General features: G+C 38.9%; 1 protein-coding gene across 3 annotated transcripts in view; it reads right to left on the bottom strand.

Moving 5' to 3' along the window:
• Positions 1-21,878, bottom strand: part of cttnbp2nla (CTTNBP2 N-terminal like a) — a 96,510-nt gene that overhangs the window by 62,632 nt on the left and 12,000 nt on the right. Inside the window, exon 1 of one of the 3 annotated variants that reach the window (XM_061939498.2) lies at positions 8,125-8,344. The exons of the other annotated variants lie outside the window; for them this stretch is intronic. Coding sequence (XP_061795482.2) covers positions 8,125-8,163 — 39 coding nt within the window. The 5' untranslated portion in view covers positions 8,164-8,344. Of the gene's footprint in view, positions 1-8,124; positions 8,345-21,878 lie in introns of those variants that run through there. 3 annotated transcript variants of the gene reach the window in all.

The raw sequence follows: 21,878 nt of genomic DNA, 5'->3' as shown, positions 1-21,878 counted from the left end.
TGCCATGACTGGGTATAAAAGCAGCGGCCATGAAATGCTCAGTCATTCACAAACAAGGATGGGGCGAGGGTCACCACTGTGTGAACAAATGCGTGAGCAAATTGTCGAACAGTTTAAGAACAACATTTCTCAACGAGCTATTGCAAAGAATTTAGGGATTTCACCATTTAGGCTCCACCTACTACGAGTCGGTAGAAACAGGTGCAGACTCATCGGGTACTTCAGGCGCTCATCGTCATCATTTCTACCAAATAAGATCAATATCAGAATTTGTGGAGCCGCGTTATTAACGTTTCGCGTTTTGTGGCGAATCATCGGAGCAATGTATGTCGCCATGCCACGCCCACATCCTATGGCGTAGGCAAAATGTATTCGCAATTTATCATCACTTCTATGTGTAGAATCTGTCATTTTAACCGCGACTCATTTGGCCCAAGTCCCTAGGAGGGGTTTGTTCAAGTACGACCCCCTTTTTTTCATAGAAAACAGGCCACGGCCCATCGGGGCCAAGTTTAGCACGCCCACATCTTAAGGCGTAGGCAAAATATTTTCGCAATTTATTATCGCCTATATGTGTAGTATCTGTCATTTTAACCGCGACTCATTTGGTCAAAGTCCCTAGGAGGAATTGGTAAAAGTGCGACCCTCTTTTTTCACCTGAAAATGGAAGACTAAAACCAAGATGGCCAACTTCCTGTTTGTTTACAGGAATGTTTTCCTAAGGCTTTCACGTGCGTCCCGTCATGACAGAGGTCTTCTACGATTTTATTGTTGATACGTGAAACTGGAAGGAGGGGCTAATTTTTTCTAACTTTAAAGGTGGCGCTGGAGAGACAATTTTGAAATTTAGGGACCCCAAAAATATTTTTTTAAATTTAAATATGGGGACTTTTTGAGCATGTTAAGGGCCTCAAAAAGGCCCTTGTAGTGCTCTGCATCCCCCTGCGGGGCCTGTTTCGCAACTCGGGCCCTAATAAACTAAACTAAACCCATCAAAATATGTACCCGGAGAGTGTATTCAAGGGTGAAAATGCAATGTATGCACTTTTTAGTAACAATAAGAACACGGTAGACCAGGATTCGATGAGTTGGTCGACATATACGGGCTGTTGACATAAACAGGGGCGACTTAGACTATGTCTACACTAAGCCGGATAACCCCTTAAACAAATAATTATTTAGCCTAAGCCCCATTTCAGCCACACTAAACGATCGTTTAACGTCCCCCTCCTCGGACAATTTTTTACACGGGTAAGTGCGCCGTGTATTTCTTGAATCTCCGGCTCTTAGCTTGGGCGTTTACAAACTGAGTTTGGAGAGGAAGTGACGCCAGAAAGACCGCGCCCCACACAGGAAGTGACGTCAGAAAGAATGCGCCACAGACAGCTTTATAATAAAGTGGTTTCGTTACTCTGAGCTAACCACTGGAAATATGGAGGTGAGTCATACAACTAGCAATTATCTTAGAATAATACACAACTCACATAATGTTTTTGTCAGAGGTGGACATGCATTCTACTGGAGGTGGCAAATTATGATGCGTTCAGTGTATCGCAGCACCAAGCAAACAATCTGAAAATTCCCGTCATATCAATTCCTAGATATGGTCGAAATTATTTAAAGCGCACTACACATAATAAACTAGGGATGTCCCGATCCGATATTTGGATCGGATCGGCCGCCGATATTTGCAAAAAAATGCGTATCGGCAAGGCATGGGAAAATGCCGATCCAGATCCAGTTAAAAAAACAAACTCCGCTCCGTGTTTTCCAACGCACCGATTTAAATAGTACATTCCACTTTTCTGCTGCTCCCTATAATTTCCGTTCCGCATTTTCCAGCACACCTTCAACACATCCACAGGTTTGTGGATTCTAACGCAGTTGCTTTTAGCTGCTGGCATTACACGACAGGCTCTTCTCACTCTTTTCTGTGTCTGTGCTTCTCACAGACAGCAAGCGCACCTTCTTACATACGTCACGTCATACGTCACATACGTATACGTCCTCCCCGAGCAGAGAGGTAGCAGCATGGCTAACGTTAGCTGTGATGCTAGCGCAGCCGTGTGACCAACGTTCTCTCTAAGGTGCGCGCTTGTGCAATTGCGCACTGTTTAAATGTCCTCTGCGCATAGCAATTAAATGCCACGCACAAAATCAAATAAAAAAATAAGCACATAACAATTTTTGACACACCGACACGACAGAGAAAACAGTTTTCGTCATCATTGTTCAAATATTATAACGTCTGTCGAGACGCTTATCTCCATTCGGTGCCACACGTCCACACCATCAAAATGCAGAGGCAAAAATTTCCAGATCAACACCGTATGAAAACATTAGTGATTTTTTTAGTTGTGATTTCCTTCTCTGCATGAAAGTTTAAAAGTAGCATATATTAAAGCAGTATGAAGAAGAATGTTTTAATGTAGACATGCAAGCCTTAAAAGAAAATGTTGAAAATCAAGACTACATTTCCTGCAAATGGATGCATTTCTACCCTATATTTTAACTTTAGATTTATTCTCATATCAAACTCTTTTGGCTGTCTTTTTGACACTTACATCCGGCGCCCCCCTCCACACCCTGGATTATAAATAATGTAAATAATTCAAAGTGATTATCTTGTGTGATGACTGTATTATGATGATAGTATATATCTGATAGTATATATCTGTATCATGAATCAATTTAAGTGGACCCCGACTTAAACAAGTTGAAAAACTTATTCGGGTGTTACCATTTAGTGGTCAATTGTACGGAATATGTACTTCACTGTGCAACCTACTAATACAAGTCTCAATCAATCAAAACACATAGAATCATCGTACTGCTGTGATTATATGCATCAAGTGTTCATTCAAGGCTAAGGCAAAATATCGAGATATATATATCGTGTATCGCAATATGGCCTTAAGATATCGCAATGTTAAAAAAAGGCCATATCGCCCAGCCCTAGTTCAATGATGCCATTTCTGTTTGTCATGTATAATTTTGTCTATTTTGTGTTTATCCTTGAATAAACAGGTCAGTTTCTTGTTACCAACCATTGTGTATTATTCAAACTCACCTAATTCAGCTGGCTAGTTGTTATCAAGAGTACTAAAACACTTTTCAACATGATTCTGACAACTAAGTAGGCTAAATAACTTTAAACTTTAATACATGCTCGGATAGGCCATTATCGGTCAGTATCGGTATCGGTCAGGAATCGGATCGGAAGTGCAAAAACAATATCGGTATCGGATCGGAAGTGCAAAAATCTGGATCGGGACATCCCTATAATAAACGCAACCTTATTAATATTGCTACTACGGATAATTTCAACAAAAACTTCTCAAAACAGCCCACTACCTATAATATAGGCTTTTTAAACATAAGATCATTGTCTGCCAAAACGTTATTAGTTAATGAGGTCTCTAATGACCTCACAATCTTAACGTCATTGGTCTCAGCAAAACCTAGCTCAAACCAGACGATTTTTTTGCGCTGAATGAGGCATCTCCTCCTAACTATACGAATGCGCATATTGCCCGTCCCCTTAAAAAGGGGTGGGGGTCGCACTAATATACAATGAAAATTGCAACCTTACCCCTAACCTAAACAATAAATATAAATCATTTGAAGTGCTTACTATGAGGTCTGTCACACCGCTGCCTCTTTACCTGGCTGTTATCTACCGCCCCCCAGGGCCCTATTCGGACTTTATCAGTGAATTCTCAGAGTTTGTTTTGTCATTTGTTCATTTGTCGAAAGAGAGTCAACGAGAATGCGGGCTCCCGTGGATGTGATAAAAAAGGTAGCGTGTGCTTTGTATTACCTGGCCGTCGAGGGAAGACTACGGAAAACATTGAATGCTTTTGGACTGGCAAAGCAGACTGTATCAGTTATTGTCCGCCATGTATGTCGCGGACTCAACGTCTCGGTCAAGAGCAGAGGTGGGTAGAGTAGCCAGAAATTGTACTCAAGTAAGAGTACTGTTACTTTAGAGATTTATTACTCAAGTAAAAGTAAGGAGTAGTCACCCAAATATTTACTTGAGTAAAAGTAAAAAGTATGTTGTGAAAAAACTACTCAAGTACTGAGTAACTGATGAGTAACATACACACACATATCATATATATATATATATATATATATATATATATATATATATATATATATATATATATATATATATATATATATATATATATATATATATATACACACACATATATATATATATATATATATATACACACACACACACACACACACATATATATATATACACACACACACACACATATATATATATATATACACATATACATAATGTGTATATATATATATATACACACACACACACACACACACACATATATATATATATATATATATATATATATATACACACACACACATATATATATATACATACATTGATATATACAGTATATAATTTATATTTATTTATTTTGCCGTTTTTGTTTACATGTTAAAGGTGTTTTAATGAATATACATGCATGTTTAACACATATAGATTCCTTTCTTTCATGAAGACAAGAATATAAGTTGGTGTATTACCTGATTCTGATGACTTGCATTGATTGGAATCAGACAGTAGTGCTGATAACGTCCTCGTTTTCAAATGGAGGAGAAAAAAAGTTCCTCCTTTCTGTCTAATACCACATGAAAGTGGTTGGTTTTTGGTATCTTATTTGTCCAGCTTCCATATTCGTTTTTATACACTTTACAAGAAATACATTGGCGGCAAACTCCGTAGCTTGCTAGCTTGTTTGCGCTGGCTTTCGGAGACTCTTATTTTGAAAGCGCACGCGCGATGGAGCGGCACTTTTATTGTGAAGACAGGAACTGTGCAGTCAGTCTTTAGGCTTTTGACGGGATGTACGGTTGAAATAAAAAAAGGATCTTTTTTCCTTCACACTTTTGATTGATTGATTGGAACTTCTATTAGTAGATTGCACAGTACAGTACATATTCCCTACAATTGACCACTAAATGGTAACACCCGAATACGTTTTTCAACTTGTTTAAGTCAGGTCATGTGACCGCCTGGCTCTGTTTGATTGGTCCAACGTCACCAGTGACTGCATCTGATTGGTGGAACGGAGTGAACGTCACCAGTGACTGTATTTGTTGAAACGCAGGCACTATGGAGGTCTGTTTGACAGACCAAAACAAACAAAGCGTGCATTAACAGATCGATAAAAATTAGTAGCGAGTAGCGAGCTGAATGTAGATAAAAGTAGCGGAGTAAAAGTAGCGTTTCTTCTCTATAAATATACTCAAGTAAAAGTAAAAGTATGTTGCATTAAAACTACTCTTAGAAGTACAATTTATCCCAAAAGTTACTCAAGTAGATGTAACGGAGTAAATGTAGCGCGTTACTACCCACCTCTGGTCAAGAGTATATAAAGTCACCAAAAACGAATGGACAATGAAGGTGAAGGATCCCTAGTTTGATTGATGTAAAATGTTCTTTATCACATTGTTTACATGTCTAATAAAAGATTTGATTCATTTATGATGTCTCAGGTGTGATTCACTACAATAGGGCCCCACAGCACACTGGATTCCAGGTAATTGAAATACCACAACACTGGATATTGTTCAGATAAGTTAAATTAAATTTAAGAACTTGCACACAAAGCAACACCGGAGGTGACTATGACATGCGCATTTTCCGCGCATGCGTACTAGTGTGGAAGGGGCCTTAAACTGGCCGGACCGGGTATTATGATGTTGCACGGATGCCTCGTACTCGCTCCGGCTGAGCACATAAACACCTTGAACCACAACACGAGGAATTACGGACAAAAAGGCATCATTTTTGGTTTCTCTGCCTCACTCGTGTTGGTTAGCGTAAAATTTCTGCGTGTGCATGAGCATGCGTGTGAAAAATGCGGCGTGGTCTCTTTGTAGTGTCGCTGCACTGTAATCTCACAGCTGTGTTGCTTCTGCAGCCCCGCGGCGTCCAAACACCCCACCGCACTCGCCGCCACCGAACACATGCCGGCTCCTCTTTGAAAAGAGCATGAAAAGCCGTCGACGGGATGAACTTTTCGGGGCTACGACCGCCGACAATGCTTACACAGGTGCGGCCTGCAGCGCTCCAACAAGGTGCGATGTGGTTTGAAGGTGTGAAAACATCAACGTTTGACAAGGCCGGGGGGGTCGTTTCTCAGGCCTCCCACCAACTTTCCACATCATGAAGTCTTCAGAAGAGCGTGGGGGCGGAGGTTACATAATGAGAGGCAGCAGCTCGCAGTTTTTCTTCTGTTCGCTTTGAAAGCTGCAATATTTCCCAAACATCTTTCATTCCGTTAAAACACAGAGCGAAAACATTGCTTTCAAGTGCAGCGTTTTGGGAGAACGGCTCATTTAAACGTGCAAAACTGATGTGTAAACATAGTATATATACCCTCCCCCCCATTTTTTGTATATATTGTTTTTCAAATCACCTGGCATGTATACTGTGTACCGGTATATGTACATCATTTATCCATTTTTTTAATACATGTTACAGGTTATGTATCTTTTATTATTGAATGTTTCAAATTTGATGAATATTTAATGGACCACAATGGAAACAAGCCTTTTGGCTTTTTGTGCCATCCATTTGCCTTTTTGAAGCATTACATGGATTCAATTCTTTAAGATGTCAATAACCTTCTCAATCAATCAATCAATCAATGTTTTAACTGTAATATTTGCCTGTTTAAGAGCACCAAAAATCTATCATATGACAGGGGTGTCCAATGTACCGTATTTTTCGGAGTATAAGTCGCTCCGGAGTATAAGTCGCACCAGCCGAAAATGCATAATAAAGAAGGGAAAAAACATATAAGTCGCACTGGAGTATAAATCGCATATTTTGGGGAAATTTATTTGATAAAACCCAACACCAAGAATAGACATTTGAAAGGCAATTTAAAATAAATAAAGAATAGTGAACAACAGGCTGAATAAGTGTACGTTATATGAGGCATAAATAACCAATTGGTATGTTAACGTAACATATTATGGTAAGAGTCATTCAAATAACTATAACATATAGAACATGCTATACGTTTACCAAACAATCTGTCACTCCTAATCGCTAAATCCCATGAAATCTTATACGTCTAGTCCAGTGGTTCTTAACCTGGATTCAATCGAACCCTAAGGGTTCGGTGAGGTCAAGACACACCCGACTCATCGTGAAAATAAAAACTTCTCCCTATCTGCATATTAAGGATACGGCACCAGCAGAAGTCAGACTGATTTGCAGGTGTGTAATTTGTTGTGAGTTTATGCACTGTGTTGGTTTTGTTGTTTGAACAAGGTGATGTTCATGCACGGTTAATTTTGTGCACCAGTAAAAAAAACATGGTAACACTTTAATATGGAGAACATATTCACCATTAGTTGCTTATTAACATGCAAATTAGTAACATATTGGCTCTTAACTAGTCATTATTAAGTACTTATTAATGCCTTATTATAACCCTAACCCTCTAACTCTGGCCCTAACCCTAACCAAAAAACTCTAAATAAAGTCTTTGTTACTTAGAATATGTTCCCCATACTAAAGTGTTACCAAAAACATAACTTTGCCTTGAATTTGAAAAAAAAAACATTTTATTTTTCACTAAAGAAGGGTTCGGTGAATGCGCATATGAAACTGGTGGGGTTCGGTACCTCCAACAAGGTTAAGAACCACTGGTCTAGTCTCTTACGTGGATGAGCTAAATAATATTATTTGATAATTTACGGTAATGTGTTAATAATTTCACACATAAGTCGCTCCAGAGTATAAGTTGCACCGCCGGCCAAACTATGAAAAAAACTGCGACTTATAGTCCGAAAAATACGGCAGCTAATTTTTTAACGGCCCGCGGTGTCAAGACTAGGACTTTGGCGTGGTTTGCGTTCCCATGGTGCAAATGATTTGGACCGGACATGGCGTGAAGGTAAATACATATTTAATTTTAACACTCAAAAAAGGAATAAAACAAAAGGCGCGCACAAGGGCGGAAGTACAAAACTTGGCTATAAAAACAAAAACTCGCACAAAGGCAGAACTATGGACAAAAAAAACAAAAGACACTAACTGTGGCATTAATCAACAAAACTTACTTGGGATGACGTGAACAGGGCAGCATGGACTATGAACATGAAACAGAGTGTGTCAAGAGTGATGTCGCCAGGCTGACTGCCTGGCAACTACAGGCTTAAATAGTGATGACATGATTAGTGAAAACAGGTGCGTGACTCAAAATGTGAAAATGTGAGACAGGTGCGTGACATGACGATGTGAACCAGGTGAAACTAATGGTTACTATGGTGACAAAGGGAGTGAAGACTAGAACTAAAAAGTGTCCAAAAAGCAAGCAAAACATAACTAAACAAAAATGATCACAGACATGACAATCAGACATCACAATCGTTAGGATTCTAATATCAGCATGCTAGCTTTTTTGCAGGTATCCACATCAGCGTCAAATTAGGGCTGGGCGATATGGCCTTTTTTTTAATATCTCGATATTTTAAGGCCATGTCACGATACACATCTCGATATTTTGCCTTAGCCTTGAATAAACACTTGATGCATATAATCACAGCAGTATGATGATTATATGTGTCTACATTAAAACATTCTTGTTCATACTGTATTAATATATGCTCATTTTAAACTGTCATGCAGAGAGGGAAATCACAACTTAGTCAATTTACCAAAACTATATTTATTAAACAGTTATTAAGCAGTGGCACAAACATTCATGTCATTTCCAAAACAGAAATTGCAAGATGGTCAGAGACATTTTAAAACAAGCTATTAGTGCACTTTTGTGCATGATGTCACTAAGATGACATATCAAAACACTAAATTAAAGTGCCCTTTTTGTACAGAACACCACTACAATAGTTTAAAACAAATAAAGTGCATTTTTGTGCATGATGTCACACAAGATATTTCAATAAGTGTCAAATAAAAATGAGCTTCATAATAGGAAATCAAATAGTGTATGTCCTTCACTATGTGGTAGGTTCCTGCGGACGTTATCTCCTTCTGTTGTTGACTATTTTTTTCCATACGGTGTTGATCTGGAAATAGTTGCCTCGGCATTTTGTGGGTGTGGCACCGACCGGAGATGTTGACATGCGGCGTTTCAAGCACTCTTCATTCTCTAGCGGGTGACTTTTCAAATGATGCTACATTAGTAGAGATGTCCGATAATATCGGCAGGCCGATAAATGCGTTAAAATGTAATATCGGAAATGATCGGTATCGGTAACTTTCCTCCCCCATTCACACTCATTCACACAAAAGGGTTGTTTCTTTCTGTTATTAATATTCTGGTTCCTACATTATATATCAATATATATCAATACAGTCTGCAAGGGATACAGTCCGTAAGCACACATGATTGTGCGTGCTGCTGGTCCACTAATAGTACTAACCTTTAACAGTTAATTTTACTCATTTTCATTAATTACAAGTTTCAATGTAACTGTTTTTATATTGTTTTACTTTCTTTTTTATTCAAGAAAATGTTTTTAATTTATCTCTTATTCAATTCAATTTTTTTTTTTTTTTTAAAGTACCTTATCTTCACCATACCTGGTTGTCCAAATTAGGCATAATAATGTGTTAATTCCACGACTGTATATATCTGTTGATATTGGTATGGGTAATTAAAGAGTTGGACAATATCGGAATATCGGATACCGGCAAAAAGCCATTATCGGACAGCCCTATACACAAGCAGTCATGCTACTTTTTGTAGCAACACTTTTGCCCCATACTTGACATTACGGTTGTCTGTTCGACATATTCCCGCTTGAAGCCAAACCACCGCCAGACGATGGACCCCCTGCTGTTTTTCTTGGGAATTAATTCTTCCTTCATTTGTTACCAGATTTGGACCTTCTCTCTCTCGTATTACCACTCGCCCGGCAGCTAAAGTTACCCATGCCGCTACCTCTCTGCTCCGCGAGGTCGTATACGTATGTAAGAAGGTGCGCTTGTTTTATGTCTCTGAGAAGCAGAGACAAGAAAAAGTGAGAAGAGCCTGTAGTGTAATGCCCACAGCTAAAAGCAACTGCGTGAGAACGTATACTGGAATATCACGATATAGTCATTTTCTATATCGCACAGAGACAAACCCGCGATATATCGAGTATGTCGACCAGGCCTACGTCAAATATTTTGTTACTTGACGAATGCTACCTGTTAGCATGCTAACGTTAGAATGCTGGCTTTTTAGATATATTTTGGTACTGATAATCATTTTCGGATGTGCACCTCATGGTAATATATTTTGATATTTGACAGAGTTGGGGTTTTTTTTAAGCTAATTTAGCAGGTAAACACTTTAGTGTCATCAGGGTTTGTACACATTTTCATTGGCCAAATTCAAGCACTTTTTAAGGACTTTCAAGATAAAATTTCCAGTTTTTCCAGTACCCGTCAAAAGGCGAAAACCAGTGTGAATCAATCCATAGCATTGTTGTTTGAGGTCACCAAATGCTGTCTGTAGGAAAAATACGGAAAATCTGCTAAAACCTAAGCCTAACATTGAACCAGCAGTTATCATTAACTGAACGGGGCATAGAAAATGAAGCAGTGTGACTATTCAATGTCATTGGTGTTTGCAAACGTGTCTCCATTTGTGTTGTTTTTCAAATTTCTTGTTCTTTTTCTTACTTACAGCACTCAATGACATTGAACAGCACGGATTGATTCACACCGCATTTGTGCTTGTAAACTGTGTAACGTGACATAAATACACGCACCCTCAAAATTTCAATTCCACTCATTTATTAACAAAATTGTTCCACATTAATATAAGGATAATAAATTAAAGGAAAATATTTTGTTGGTTTCACAACACCTCAGTCACCTTTCAATAAGCATATCTAGCCTCATAACTGTGGCTACGATAACAAATTAAAAAGTTAACTTGTTTTGCTTTCACTGAGGTAGCCAGACGAAAATAATAAAGCAAGAAATGCATGCAACCATGTGTAAAAACTACAAAATACTTCATATTAACGCAGCTCTAAGTTGTGAAAAAGGTTACAAGTGATTAGAGATGTCCGATAATGGCTTTTTTGCCGATATTCGATATTGTCCAACTCTTAATTACCGATTCCGATATCAACCGATACAGATATATACAGTCGTGGAATTAACACATTATTTTGCCTAATTCTGTTGTGATGCCCCGCTGGATGCATTAAGCAATGTAACAAGGTTTTCCAAAATAAATCAACTCAAGTTATGGAAAAAAGTGCCAACATGGCACTGCCATATTTATTATTGAAGTCACAAAGTGCTTTTTTTTTTTACATGCCTCAAAACCGAAGCTTGAAATTTGGGACATGCTCTCCCTGAGAGAGCATGAGGAGGTTGAGGTGGGCGGGGTGTGTATATAGTAGCGTCCCGGAAGAGTTAGTGCTGCAAGGGATTCTGGGTATATGTTCTGTTGTGTTTATGTTGTGTTACGGTGCGGATGTTCTCCCGAAATGTGTTTGTCATTCTTGTTTAGTGTGGGTTCACAGTGTGGCGCATATTTGCAACAGTGTTAAAGTTGTTTATACGGCCACCCTCAGTGTGACCTGTATGGCTGTTGACCAAGTATGCCTTGCATTCACTTGTGTGTGTGTGTGTGTGTGTGTGAAAAGTCGTAGATGTTATGTGACTGGGCCGGCACGCAAAGGCAGTGCCTTTAAGGTTTATTGGTGCTCTGTACTTCTCCCTACGTCCGTGTACACAGCGGCGTTTTAAGACGTCATACATTTTACTTTTTGAAACAGATACCGATAATTTCCGATATTACATTTTAAAGCATTTATCGGCCGATAATATCAGCAGTCCGATATTATCGGACATCTCTAATAATAATACTAATAGACTAAAACAGTGAAGCATAAGAAACACAAAACGTTCAAAATAGTGGGTTTTCTGACAGTTTATTTATTTTAGTTAGGATTTGACGACTGGATCATTTTAGTCATCAGTTTCTAGTCATCAACATATTATCACAATAAAACAAAGCCTTATCATCGGCTAAATGTACATCATTTCTACTGCATCGTATATTGTCTGTATCGCACAACCCTCGTTGGAGTGGTATTATATGCGCAGTATTATACCGTATTTTTCGGACTATAAGTCGCAGTTTTTTTCATAGTTTGGCCGGGGGTGCGACTTATACTCAGGAGCGACTTATGTGTGAAATTATTAACACATTACCGTAAAATATCAAATAATATTATTTAGCTCATTCACGTAAGAGACGTATAAGAGTTCATGGGATTTAGCGATTAGGAGTGACAGATTGTTTGGTAAACATATAGCATGTTCTATATGTTATAGTTATTTGAATGACTCTTACCATAATATGTTACGTTAACATACCAGGCACGTTCTCAGTTGGTTATTTATGCCTCATATAACGTACACTTATTCAGCCTGTTGTTCACTATTCTTTATTTATTTTAAATTGCCTTTCAAATGTCTATTCTTGGTGTTGGGTTTTATCAAATAAATTTCCCCAAAAAATGTGTTTTTTTCCTTCTTTATTGTGCATTTTCGGCCGGAGCGACTTATACTCCGAAAAATACGGTAGTCATTTTCTCGCTGCCCTCATTAAAGGGGAACATTATCACAATTTCAGAAGGGTTAAAACCATTAAAAATCAGTTCCCAGTGGCTTATTTTATTTTTCGAAGTTTTTTTCAAAATTTTACCCATCACGCAATATCCCTAAAAAAAGCTTCAAAGTGCCTGATTTTAACCATCGTTATATACACCCGTCCATTTTCCTGTGACGTCACACAGTGAAGCCAACTCAAACAAACATGGCGCATAGAACAGCAAGCTATAGCGACATTAGCTCGGATTCAGACTCGGATTTCAGCGGCTTAAGCGATTCAACAGATTACGCATGTATTGAAACTAGGGCTGAAACGACGCGTCGACGTCATCGGTTACGTAAATACGTCGAGGACGTTTTTGTTCGTCGACGCGTCGCATATTTACGTCACACTACCGTCATGGCGGAGCGCAAAGCAGACGATGCGAGCGAGGGGAAAAAAGCACGCCAAAAGTCGTCAAAAGTGTGGGAGTATTTCAATAAACGGCCTAAGAAGAAACGCTACTTTTACTCCGCTACTTTTATCTACATTCAGCTCGCTACTCGCTACTAATTTTTATCGATCTGTTAATGCACGCTTTGTTTGTTTTGGTCTGTCAGACAGACCTTCATAGTGCCTGCCTTACTGGTGACGTTTCACTTCGTTCCACCAATCAGATGCAGTCACTGGTGACGTTGGACCAATCAAACAGAGCCAGGGTTCACATGACCTGACTGGCTCCGAGCTAACTTCGGGTGTTACCATTTAGTGGTCAATTGTACGGAATATGTACTGTACTGTGCAATCTACTAATAAAAGTTCCAATCAATCAATCAAAAGTGTGAAGGAAAAAAGACCCTTTTTTTATTTCAACCGTAAAGACTGACTGCACAGTTCCTGTCTTCACAATAAAAGTCCCGCTCCATCGCGCCTGCGCTTTCAAAATAAGAGTCTCCGTAAGCCAGCGTAAACAAGCTAGCAAGCTACGGAGTTTGCCGCCAATGTATTTCTTGTAAAGGGTATAAAAACGAATATGGAAGGTGGACAAATAAGATGCCAAATAACAACCACTTTCATGTGGTATTAGACAGAAAGGAGGAACTTTTTTTCTCCTCCATTTGAAAACGTGGACGTTACCAGCACTGCTTCCTGATTACAATCAATGCAAGTCATCAGAATCAGGTAATACACCAACTTATATTCTTGTCTTCATGAAAGAAAGGAATCTATATGTTAAACATGCATGTATAATTATTAAAACACCTTTAACATGTAAACAAAAACGGCAAAATAAATAAATATAAATTATATACTGTATATATCAATGTATGTATATATATATATATATATATATATATATATATATATATATATATATATATATATATATTAATATATATATGATATGTGTGTGTATGTTACTCAGTACTTGAGTAGTTTTTTCACATCATACTTTTTACTTTTACTCAAGTAAATATATGGGTGACTACTCCTTACTTTTACTTGAGTAATAAATCTCTAAAGTAACAGTACTCTTACTTGAGTACAATTTCTGGCTACTCTACCCACCTCTGCTAATAATGTTGTTGTATGCACACTGTGTCGAGCGGAAATGGCCTATCATAGCAGCACAACGGCAGCGTTCTTGCCATCACCATCAACTAGTCAATCGTCCGCGTGAGTATACGTTGTCATCATTACACAAAAACATGAATGTGTCATTTGTATCTGCGTTGTAAATTCATAAACTAAAGCACCGTTTCGCTCTGAGAGGAGCGTTTGGCGTGCCTGTTCAGTGTTTACAAAGACGCGCTCCTCTTTAACGCTAACGTTAATTAGTTGTGCAAATACCTTTTACAACATTAACAATTACGTATACTATGTACAAACGAACAATTAACTTTCACTTTAATCATACTATCATTGTTGTGTTATTAAGCAAAATAAGCAAAAGTTTTACTTTTGTTGAAATGTTTACACTGTTGTTACAGAATATTTCGTTTTGCACTTTTTTGTATTGGATGTTTATCTTTATTTTTGCACATTTTAGCAAATAAGCAATACTTTTACTTTTGTTGAAATGTTTACACTGTTACAGAATATTTCTGTTTTGCACTTTTTTGAAGTGGATGTTTATCTTTATTTTTGCACATTTTAAAGCAAAATAAGCAATACTTTTACTTTTGAAATGCTTATACTATTGCAGAATATTAAGATTTGCACTGGATGTTTACTTTTATATTTGCACATTAAAAGCAAATAAGCTACTTTTAATTTTGTTAAATGTTTACATTGTTACAGAATATTTTGTCATGTTGTTGTCAATGTTGACTGAGTGGCCATACTTTTTTTTTTGTAAATAAAAGCCATGCCTTTTGAAAAAACTGGCCTACATTTATTTTTTCATCTTCATTTTAAATAAAAAAAATAATCGGTAAAAGGAAAAATAATCTATAGATTAATCGAAAAAAAATAATCTATAGATTAACCGATTAATCGAAAAAATTATCTATAGATTAATCGATAGAAAAATAATCGTTAGCTGCAGCCTTAATTGAAACGGATGGTTGCGAAAACGAAAATGAAGAAGAAACTGAAGCTATTGAGGCATAGACCAGAGAGATCATCGTCGACTTCAGGAGGAGCAGCACCGACCCTGCCCCCCTCTACATCAACGGCGAGCGTGTAGAGAGGGTCCACACCTTCAGGTACCTTGGAGTCCACATCTCTAATGACTTCTCCTGGACAGTCAACACCACATCAATCATCAAGAAGGCTCAGCAGCGGCTACACTTCCTTAGAGTCCTCGGGAAGTACAACCTGAAGCCTGACCTGCTGCTGACCTTCTACCGCTCGTCCATCGAGAGCCTGCTGACCTACTGTATTACGGTATGGTACGGCAGCTGCACTGCAGCAGACAGGGAGAGGCTGCAAAGAGTGGTCAAGACGGCTCAGAAGATCATCGGCCGCCCTCTCCTCTCTCTGACGGACATCTACACCTCCCGCTGCCTCAACAGAGCCAGTGCCATCATCAAGGACAGCACCCACCCTGGCTCTGACCTGTTCCACCTGCTGCCCTCTGGGAAGCGCTACAGGCGCATTAAAACCAAAACAAACAGGCTAAAGAACAGCTTCTTCCCCAGGGCCATAACCATCCTGAACGGACTGCCCCATTGTCCCTCATAACTGCCTTCTCTTCGGTGCAATAACCCATTCCACCAACCACCCTGTTTTTTTTTTGTTTGTTTTTTCTCATGTATATATTCATTTCACACCATATTCATTGCACTTCTACATTTTTTATATTTTTATATATTTGCACATTGTTTTTCTAGCATGCACACATCGCACTGTATGGAATGGCCTCAATCTCGTTACCTTGCGTAATGACAATAAAGCTGATTCTGATTCTGATTCTGATATCGGTTTGAACCGTATGCAAGCGAAACCGACAAAAACGACATGACAGCCAGCCACATGGGAGAAAGCGAGGACGAATTCGGCGATCGCCTTCTAACCAACAATTGGTATGTGTTTGTTTGGCATTAAAGGAAACTAACAACTATGAACTAGGTTTACAGCATATGAAATACATTTGGCAACAACATGCACTTTGAGAGTGCAGACAGCCCAATTTTCATCAATTAATATATTCTGTAGACATACCCTCATCCGCGCTCTTTTCCTGAAAGCTGATCTGTCCAGTTTTGGAGTTGATGTCAGCAGGCGAGGGAAGCTAGGGTCGATATTCTTCTCTTGATCATCTTCGGTGGCATAAGGGACGGTGTGAGCCAAGACATCCAGGGGGTTTAGCTCGCTCGTCTGCGGGAACAAACTGCCGCCATTGCTTGCCGTGCTACCGAGGTCCTTTGTCCCTGAATTGCTCACACACTCCGGCAGATTCAATGGGGGTCTGGCGGCAGATTTCTTTGACTTTATCGTTGGAAATGCATCTGCTTTGAGTGTCGCAGGATATCCACACATTCTTGCCATCTCTGTCGTAGCATAGCTTTCGTCGGTAAAGTGTGCGGAACAAACGTCCAATTTCTTGCCACTTTCGCATCTTTGGGCCACTGGTGCAACTTGAATCCGTCCCTGTTCGTGTTGTTACACCCTCCGACAACACACCGACGAGGCATGATGTCTCCAAGGTACGGAAAACAGTCGGAAAAAACGGAAAATAACAGAGCTGATTTGACTCAGTGTTTGAGAAAATGGCGGATTGCTTCCCGATGTGATCGCTCCGAGAGCGAATATTAGAAAGGCGTTTAATTCGCCAAAATTCACCCATTTAGAGTTCGGAAATCGGTTAAAAAAACATATGGTCTTTTTTCTGCAACATCAAGGTATATATTGACGCTTACATAGGTCTGTTGATAATGTTCCCCTTTAAAATGGTCCCCAAGAAGCAAATAGAGAAAACTTGTTCTCCTCCCCTGTTGTTTGTTAGCATGTCTCGTCCCAAATGATGCGTTCAATGACGAATTGTTTTCGCAGTACTGGGTGACTACGGTGGAAGAGTGGCATAAGCGGCTTGAATAGTCGGGGACTAGAGGTGGGGGAAATAATAGATTTTTAGATGCATCGCAATTCAGACATGGACGATTATAGAATCGATTAGTAAACGTCAATAATCGATTTATTTATTGTAAATAAAGTGATGCAGACAGTTCTAAAAACCTCACCGAGAGCACCGACCAGCTCCATTAATGGTTCAGTTTTGCACACATTTCCATTAATTTAATAAATGTGGGAAATAATTTAACTGTTTTTTGATTACAAATGAATTGGGGTTTTTTTTTTAGTTACAAGTGATAAATGTTTATATAATGAAAAGAAAAGAAATGTAAAACTGCATCATTACACATAAATTAAAAATGCATAAAAAAATAATTTTTTAATCTAATCGTAGCTCCTGAATCGTAGTCGTGAGGTGTCCAAAGATTCCCACCTTTATCGAGGACATGTTTTAAATAATGTTGTCTTGTCTCAAAATGGTCTGATCATGGTATATATATATAATATACTGTACACATATGTATATATTCGCATATATGTTATATTTTATATCGCTATATTTAGTCTATTTATACCTCCATTGTCCTTTCCATCCTTACACTTTCCATCATTGTAACTGTGTTGAACAATTTCCCTTGTGGATCATTAAAGTTGGTCTAAGTCTAAGTCTACCACAATGTTTGTACAATGCCAATGATGGTCCTGGCTGGTCCACTCATATTACAGACCACTAAAGTAGCAGTAAGTGATGACAAAGATGCTACTCTCCTTATTACAAGCCAGTGTGCCATAAAGATGATTAGGCTGTTATTTCAGGGTGCAATGAGCACATATAATTGCTTTAAATGTTGAGTGACAAATCATGGATGGCGGGTTCTTTACAAAGAAGGCCCACAGTGTCGCCGCCCTGCCATGGCCATCACTCACGGCTTGTGGCTCCACCGCAGGGCTAATTAAACTACACACGGGCCCTCATTTCGGCTTTTACCAGCCCACTCGCTAATTCCACGGGCCTCCCTGATTACCGGGGGTGGGGAATGTTCCACCGGGCAAGGGATGACATGAGTCATCATCATCATCATCATCAGGCATAGACAAAACTCCCACACCTTCTCTAGTGTTTGCTTTCAAGCGCCCCGTGACCCGTAATCCTTTAATCAGGGTTGGTTTGAAGCCAGGTCAGCCATGCGCCTGGTCTGCAACGCTGACAACACACACAACATGCAACGATGGCGTAGATCAGGGCTATTCGGCTACATCGGGAAGCGGGCCCCGGTTTCAAGAGCACAAGGGCTCAGGGGCCAGACATCAAAATGTGGACGTTTCATCAGAACGTGCCTCGGCAGGTTATTTTTAGAGATGTCCGATAATATCGGACTGCCGATATTACCGGCCGATGAATGCTTTAAAATGTAATATCGGAAATTATCGGTTTCAAAATTATCGGTATGGGTTTCAAAAAGTAAAATTCATGACTTTTTAAAACGCCGCTGTGTACACGGACGTAGAGAGAAGTACAGAGCGCCAATAAACCTTAAAGGCACTGCCTTTGCGTGCCGACCCAGTCACATAATATCTACGGCTTTTCACACACATAAGTGAATGCAATCTATACTTGGTCAACAGCCATACAGGTCACACTGAGGGTGGCCGTATAAACAACTTTAACACTGTTACAAATATGCGCCACACTGTGAACCCACACCAAACAAGAATGAGAAACACATTTCGGGAGAACATCCGCACCGTAACACAACATAAACACAACAGAACAAATACCCAGAACCCCTTGCAGCACTAACTCTTCCGGGACGCTACAATATACATCCCCCGCTACCCCCTAACAATAATAATAATACATTTCATTTAGTATAGCGCTTTTCATCGCACTCAAAGACGCTTTACAGGATATACAATTAAAATATGAAACAGTTTAAAATAATAATATAAAATACAGGAAATATAAAAGCAGTACATTGTAAAATACATAATAATACAGGACAATTACAAGACACAGAACACTAATCACTGTTAAAAGCAGATCTGATAACACCCCCCCACCACCACCACCTCAACCCCGCCCACCTCAACCTCCTCATGCTCTCTCAGGGAGAGCATGTCCCAAATTCCAAGCTGCTGTTTTGAGGCATGTCAAAAAAAATAATGCACTTTGTGACTTCAATAATAAATATGGCAGTGCCATGTTGGCACTTTTTTTCCATAACTTGAGTTGATTTATTTTGGAAAACCTTGTTACATTGTTTAATGCATCCAGCGGGGCATCACAACAAAATTAGGCATAATATTGAGTCAATTCCACGACTGTATATATCAGTAGATATCGGAATCGGTAATTAAGAGTTGGACAGTATCGGAATATCGGGAAAATTGATTGATTGATTGAATTATTTATTTCAAACCTGCACAGTACAACAACACACTTTTTTTTTTTACATTTTGGCAGAGACATCCCAACCCCTCTCACTCATTCCACATTTAACATAAACAATATAATACAAGAACAACAACAAAGATAATATCGGACATCTCTAGTTATTTTCCTTGGTGACTGCATTTACTTCATTGCAAAGTAAACACAACGGCATTTACACTGTCAATAAATGTATTATTCTGCCCTCGCTACTCGATTCCAGCGTGTGCAGCTAGACAGATAGTTAACATAATGAAGAAACAGACGCTCCAGAAGTTATGTTGAGGATTGATGCGCACCAATACAGTATCGGTGTAGTGTCAATACAGCTAGTGTGTGTGCCATATACTCACTGAGGTGTCATTTACCCATCACTACTTACAGCAAAACCGTTCAACACAAATGTCACCTCCCCCTATAGCCCAGCTTCTGGATCATTTTCGCCTTCTTATGGCTCAGGCAAATATAAAAGCAATGATTGGTTTTGGTTTTGGTTGCATCAACATATGCAGACATCAGTCAGTCAGGCGTGGAGATAAGCTGGTTTCATCATTGACATCTAGAGAGTAGAGTAGACACAGCGACGCCTGTATCCGTCCAATGATTTGCTACATCAGCGCGACCGCCATCTTGCGGCAGTCCAAGTTAGGTGTGCTTTATGAAGAAATCGCACTAACGTTCGCATTTACGTGGTGCCGGAGCCTATCTCAGCGTCATTCGGGCGGAAGGCGGGGTACACCCTGGACAAGTCACCACCTCATCGCAGGGCCATGTCAAAAACATGAAAAACTATTTGTTTACATGGTGTACTGTGTTAAAGTCTTGACAAATGACTGCCACAAGATGGCAGACATCTTGACGTATGAGGTGCCCGGTGTGTATCTCTATAGCAGAGGTGTCCAAAGTGCGGCCGGTAGCTAATTTTTTAACATTCGGCGGCATAATCGTTAGCATTTTAATATTAGCAGATCGCTTTTCTTTTTTTTTTTTTTACACCTCAGCGTCAAATATTTTGTTACATGAGGAATTCTAAAACTTGACTTCCTTTTTTTTTTTTTCTTTCTTAGACTTCCTTTTTATTGTCATTCAAATTTGAACTTGACAGCACAGATAAGAACGAAATTTCGTTACATAAGCTCATGGTAGTGCAGGATAAGAAAGCAATAAGGTGCATATATAAGTAAATAAATATATATAAATAATATATAAATATAAAATAAATAAATATATATAAATAAATAGATTACTGTACAGATCAATATATTGCACTTTTTCACATGCGTCCACGTTTATGGATGTATGTTATATTGTCTTTAACGCTAGTAGGCTAGCTTTTTTTAAACACATTTTAAAGGAATACACCAGTGTCGTATTTTGGTTCTTTATGAGAGCTAAGGTTAGCACGTTTAACCCCTTTTTTTAGGTATACATCGCAGAGTAATATATTTTGGTACTTGACACATGCATTTTAGCATGCTAACATTACTGTGCTAGCTTTTTTTTCAGCTAATTTACCCGGTATAAGCCTCAGTGTTGTATGTTTTGGTATTTCACTGATGCAAACTGGAGGCATGCTATTGTTAGCATGCTAGTTTTTTGCTTATTTCGTTATTTGACGCTATCTGACTAGCATGCTAACTGTTAGCATTTCAGTTTGGCTTTAGCATTCACACGAAATGTCCACCGAAATTGCATTTTCTAATTTGTTGGAAAAAAAATCTATGGTTTAGGACTGCAACTAACAACTAATTTGATAATCGATTAATCTGTCGATTATTACTTCAATTAATCGATTAATAATCGGATAAAAGAGACAAACTACATTTCTATCCTTTCCAGTATTTTATTGGGAAAAAAACAGCATACTGGCACCATACTTATTTTGATTATTGTTTCTCAGCTGGTTGTAAATGTTGCAGTTTATAAATAAAGGTTTATTAAAAAAAATAGCCCCTACGCATGCGCATAGCATAGATCCAACGAATCGATGACTAAATTAATTGGCAACCATTTTTATAATCTATTTTAATCGATTAGTTGTTGCAGCCCTAATATGGTTTAGAGAGTGAAAACAACCAAAATGGCCCCCACATCCTAACTGATTTGCAGTTCAGCTAAATTTGTTGTTTTTCCTGACATGGACTTGTTTCTTCAGCATTGTCCATACGTTTAAGTCAGGACTTTGGGAAGGCCATTCTAGTCTGATTTAGCCATTCCTTTACCACTTTTGATTTTGGGGTCATTGTCCTGTTGGAACACCCAGCTGCGCCAAAGACCCAACCTCCGGCCTGATGATTTTA

The sequence above is a fragment of the Nerophis lumbriciformis genome, linkage group LG03 (assembly GCF_033978685.3).
Source record: "Nerophis lumbriciformis linkage group LG03, RoL_Nlum_v2.1, whole genome shotgun sequence".
Taxonomy (NCBI): domain Eukaryota; kingdom Metazoa; phylum Chordata; class Actinopteri; order Syngnathiformes; family Syngnathidae; genus Nerophis; species Nerophis lumbriciformis.
This window is presented reverse-complemented; position numbering and strand designations above follow the sequence as displayed.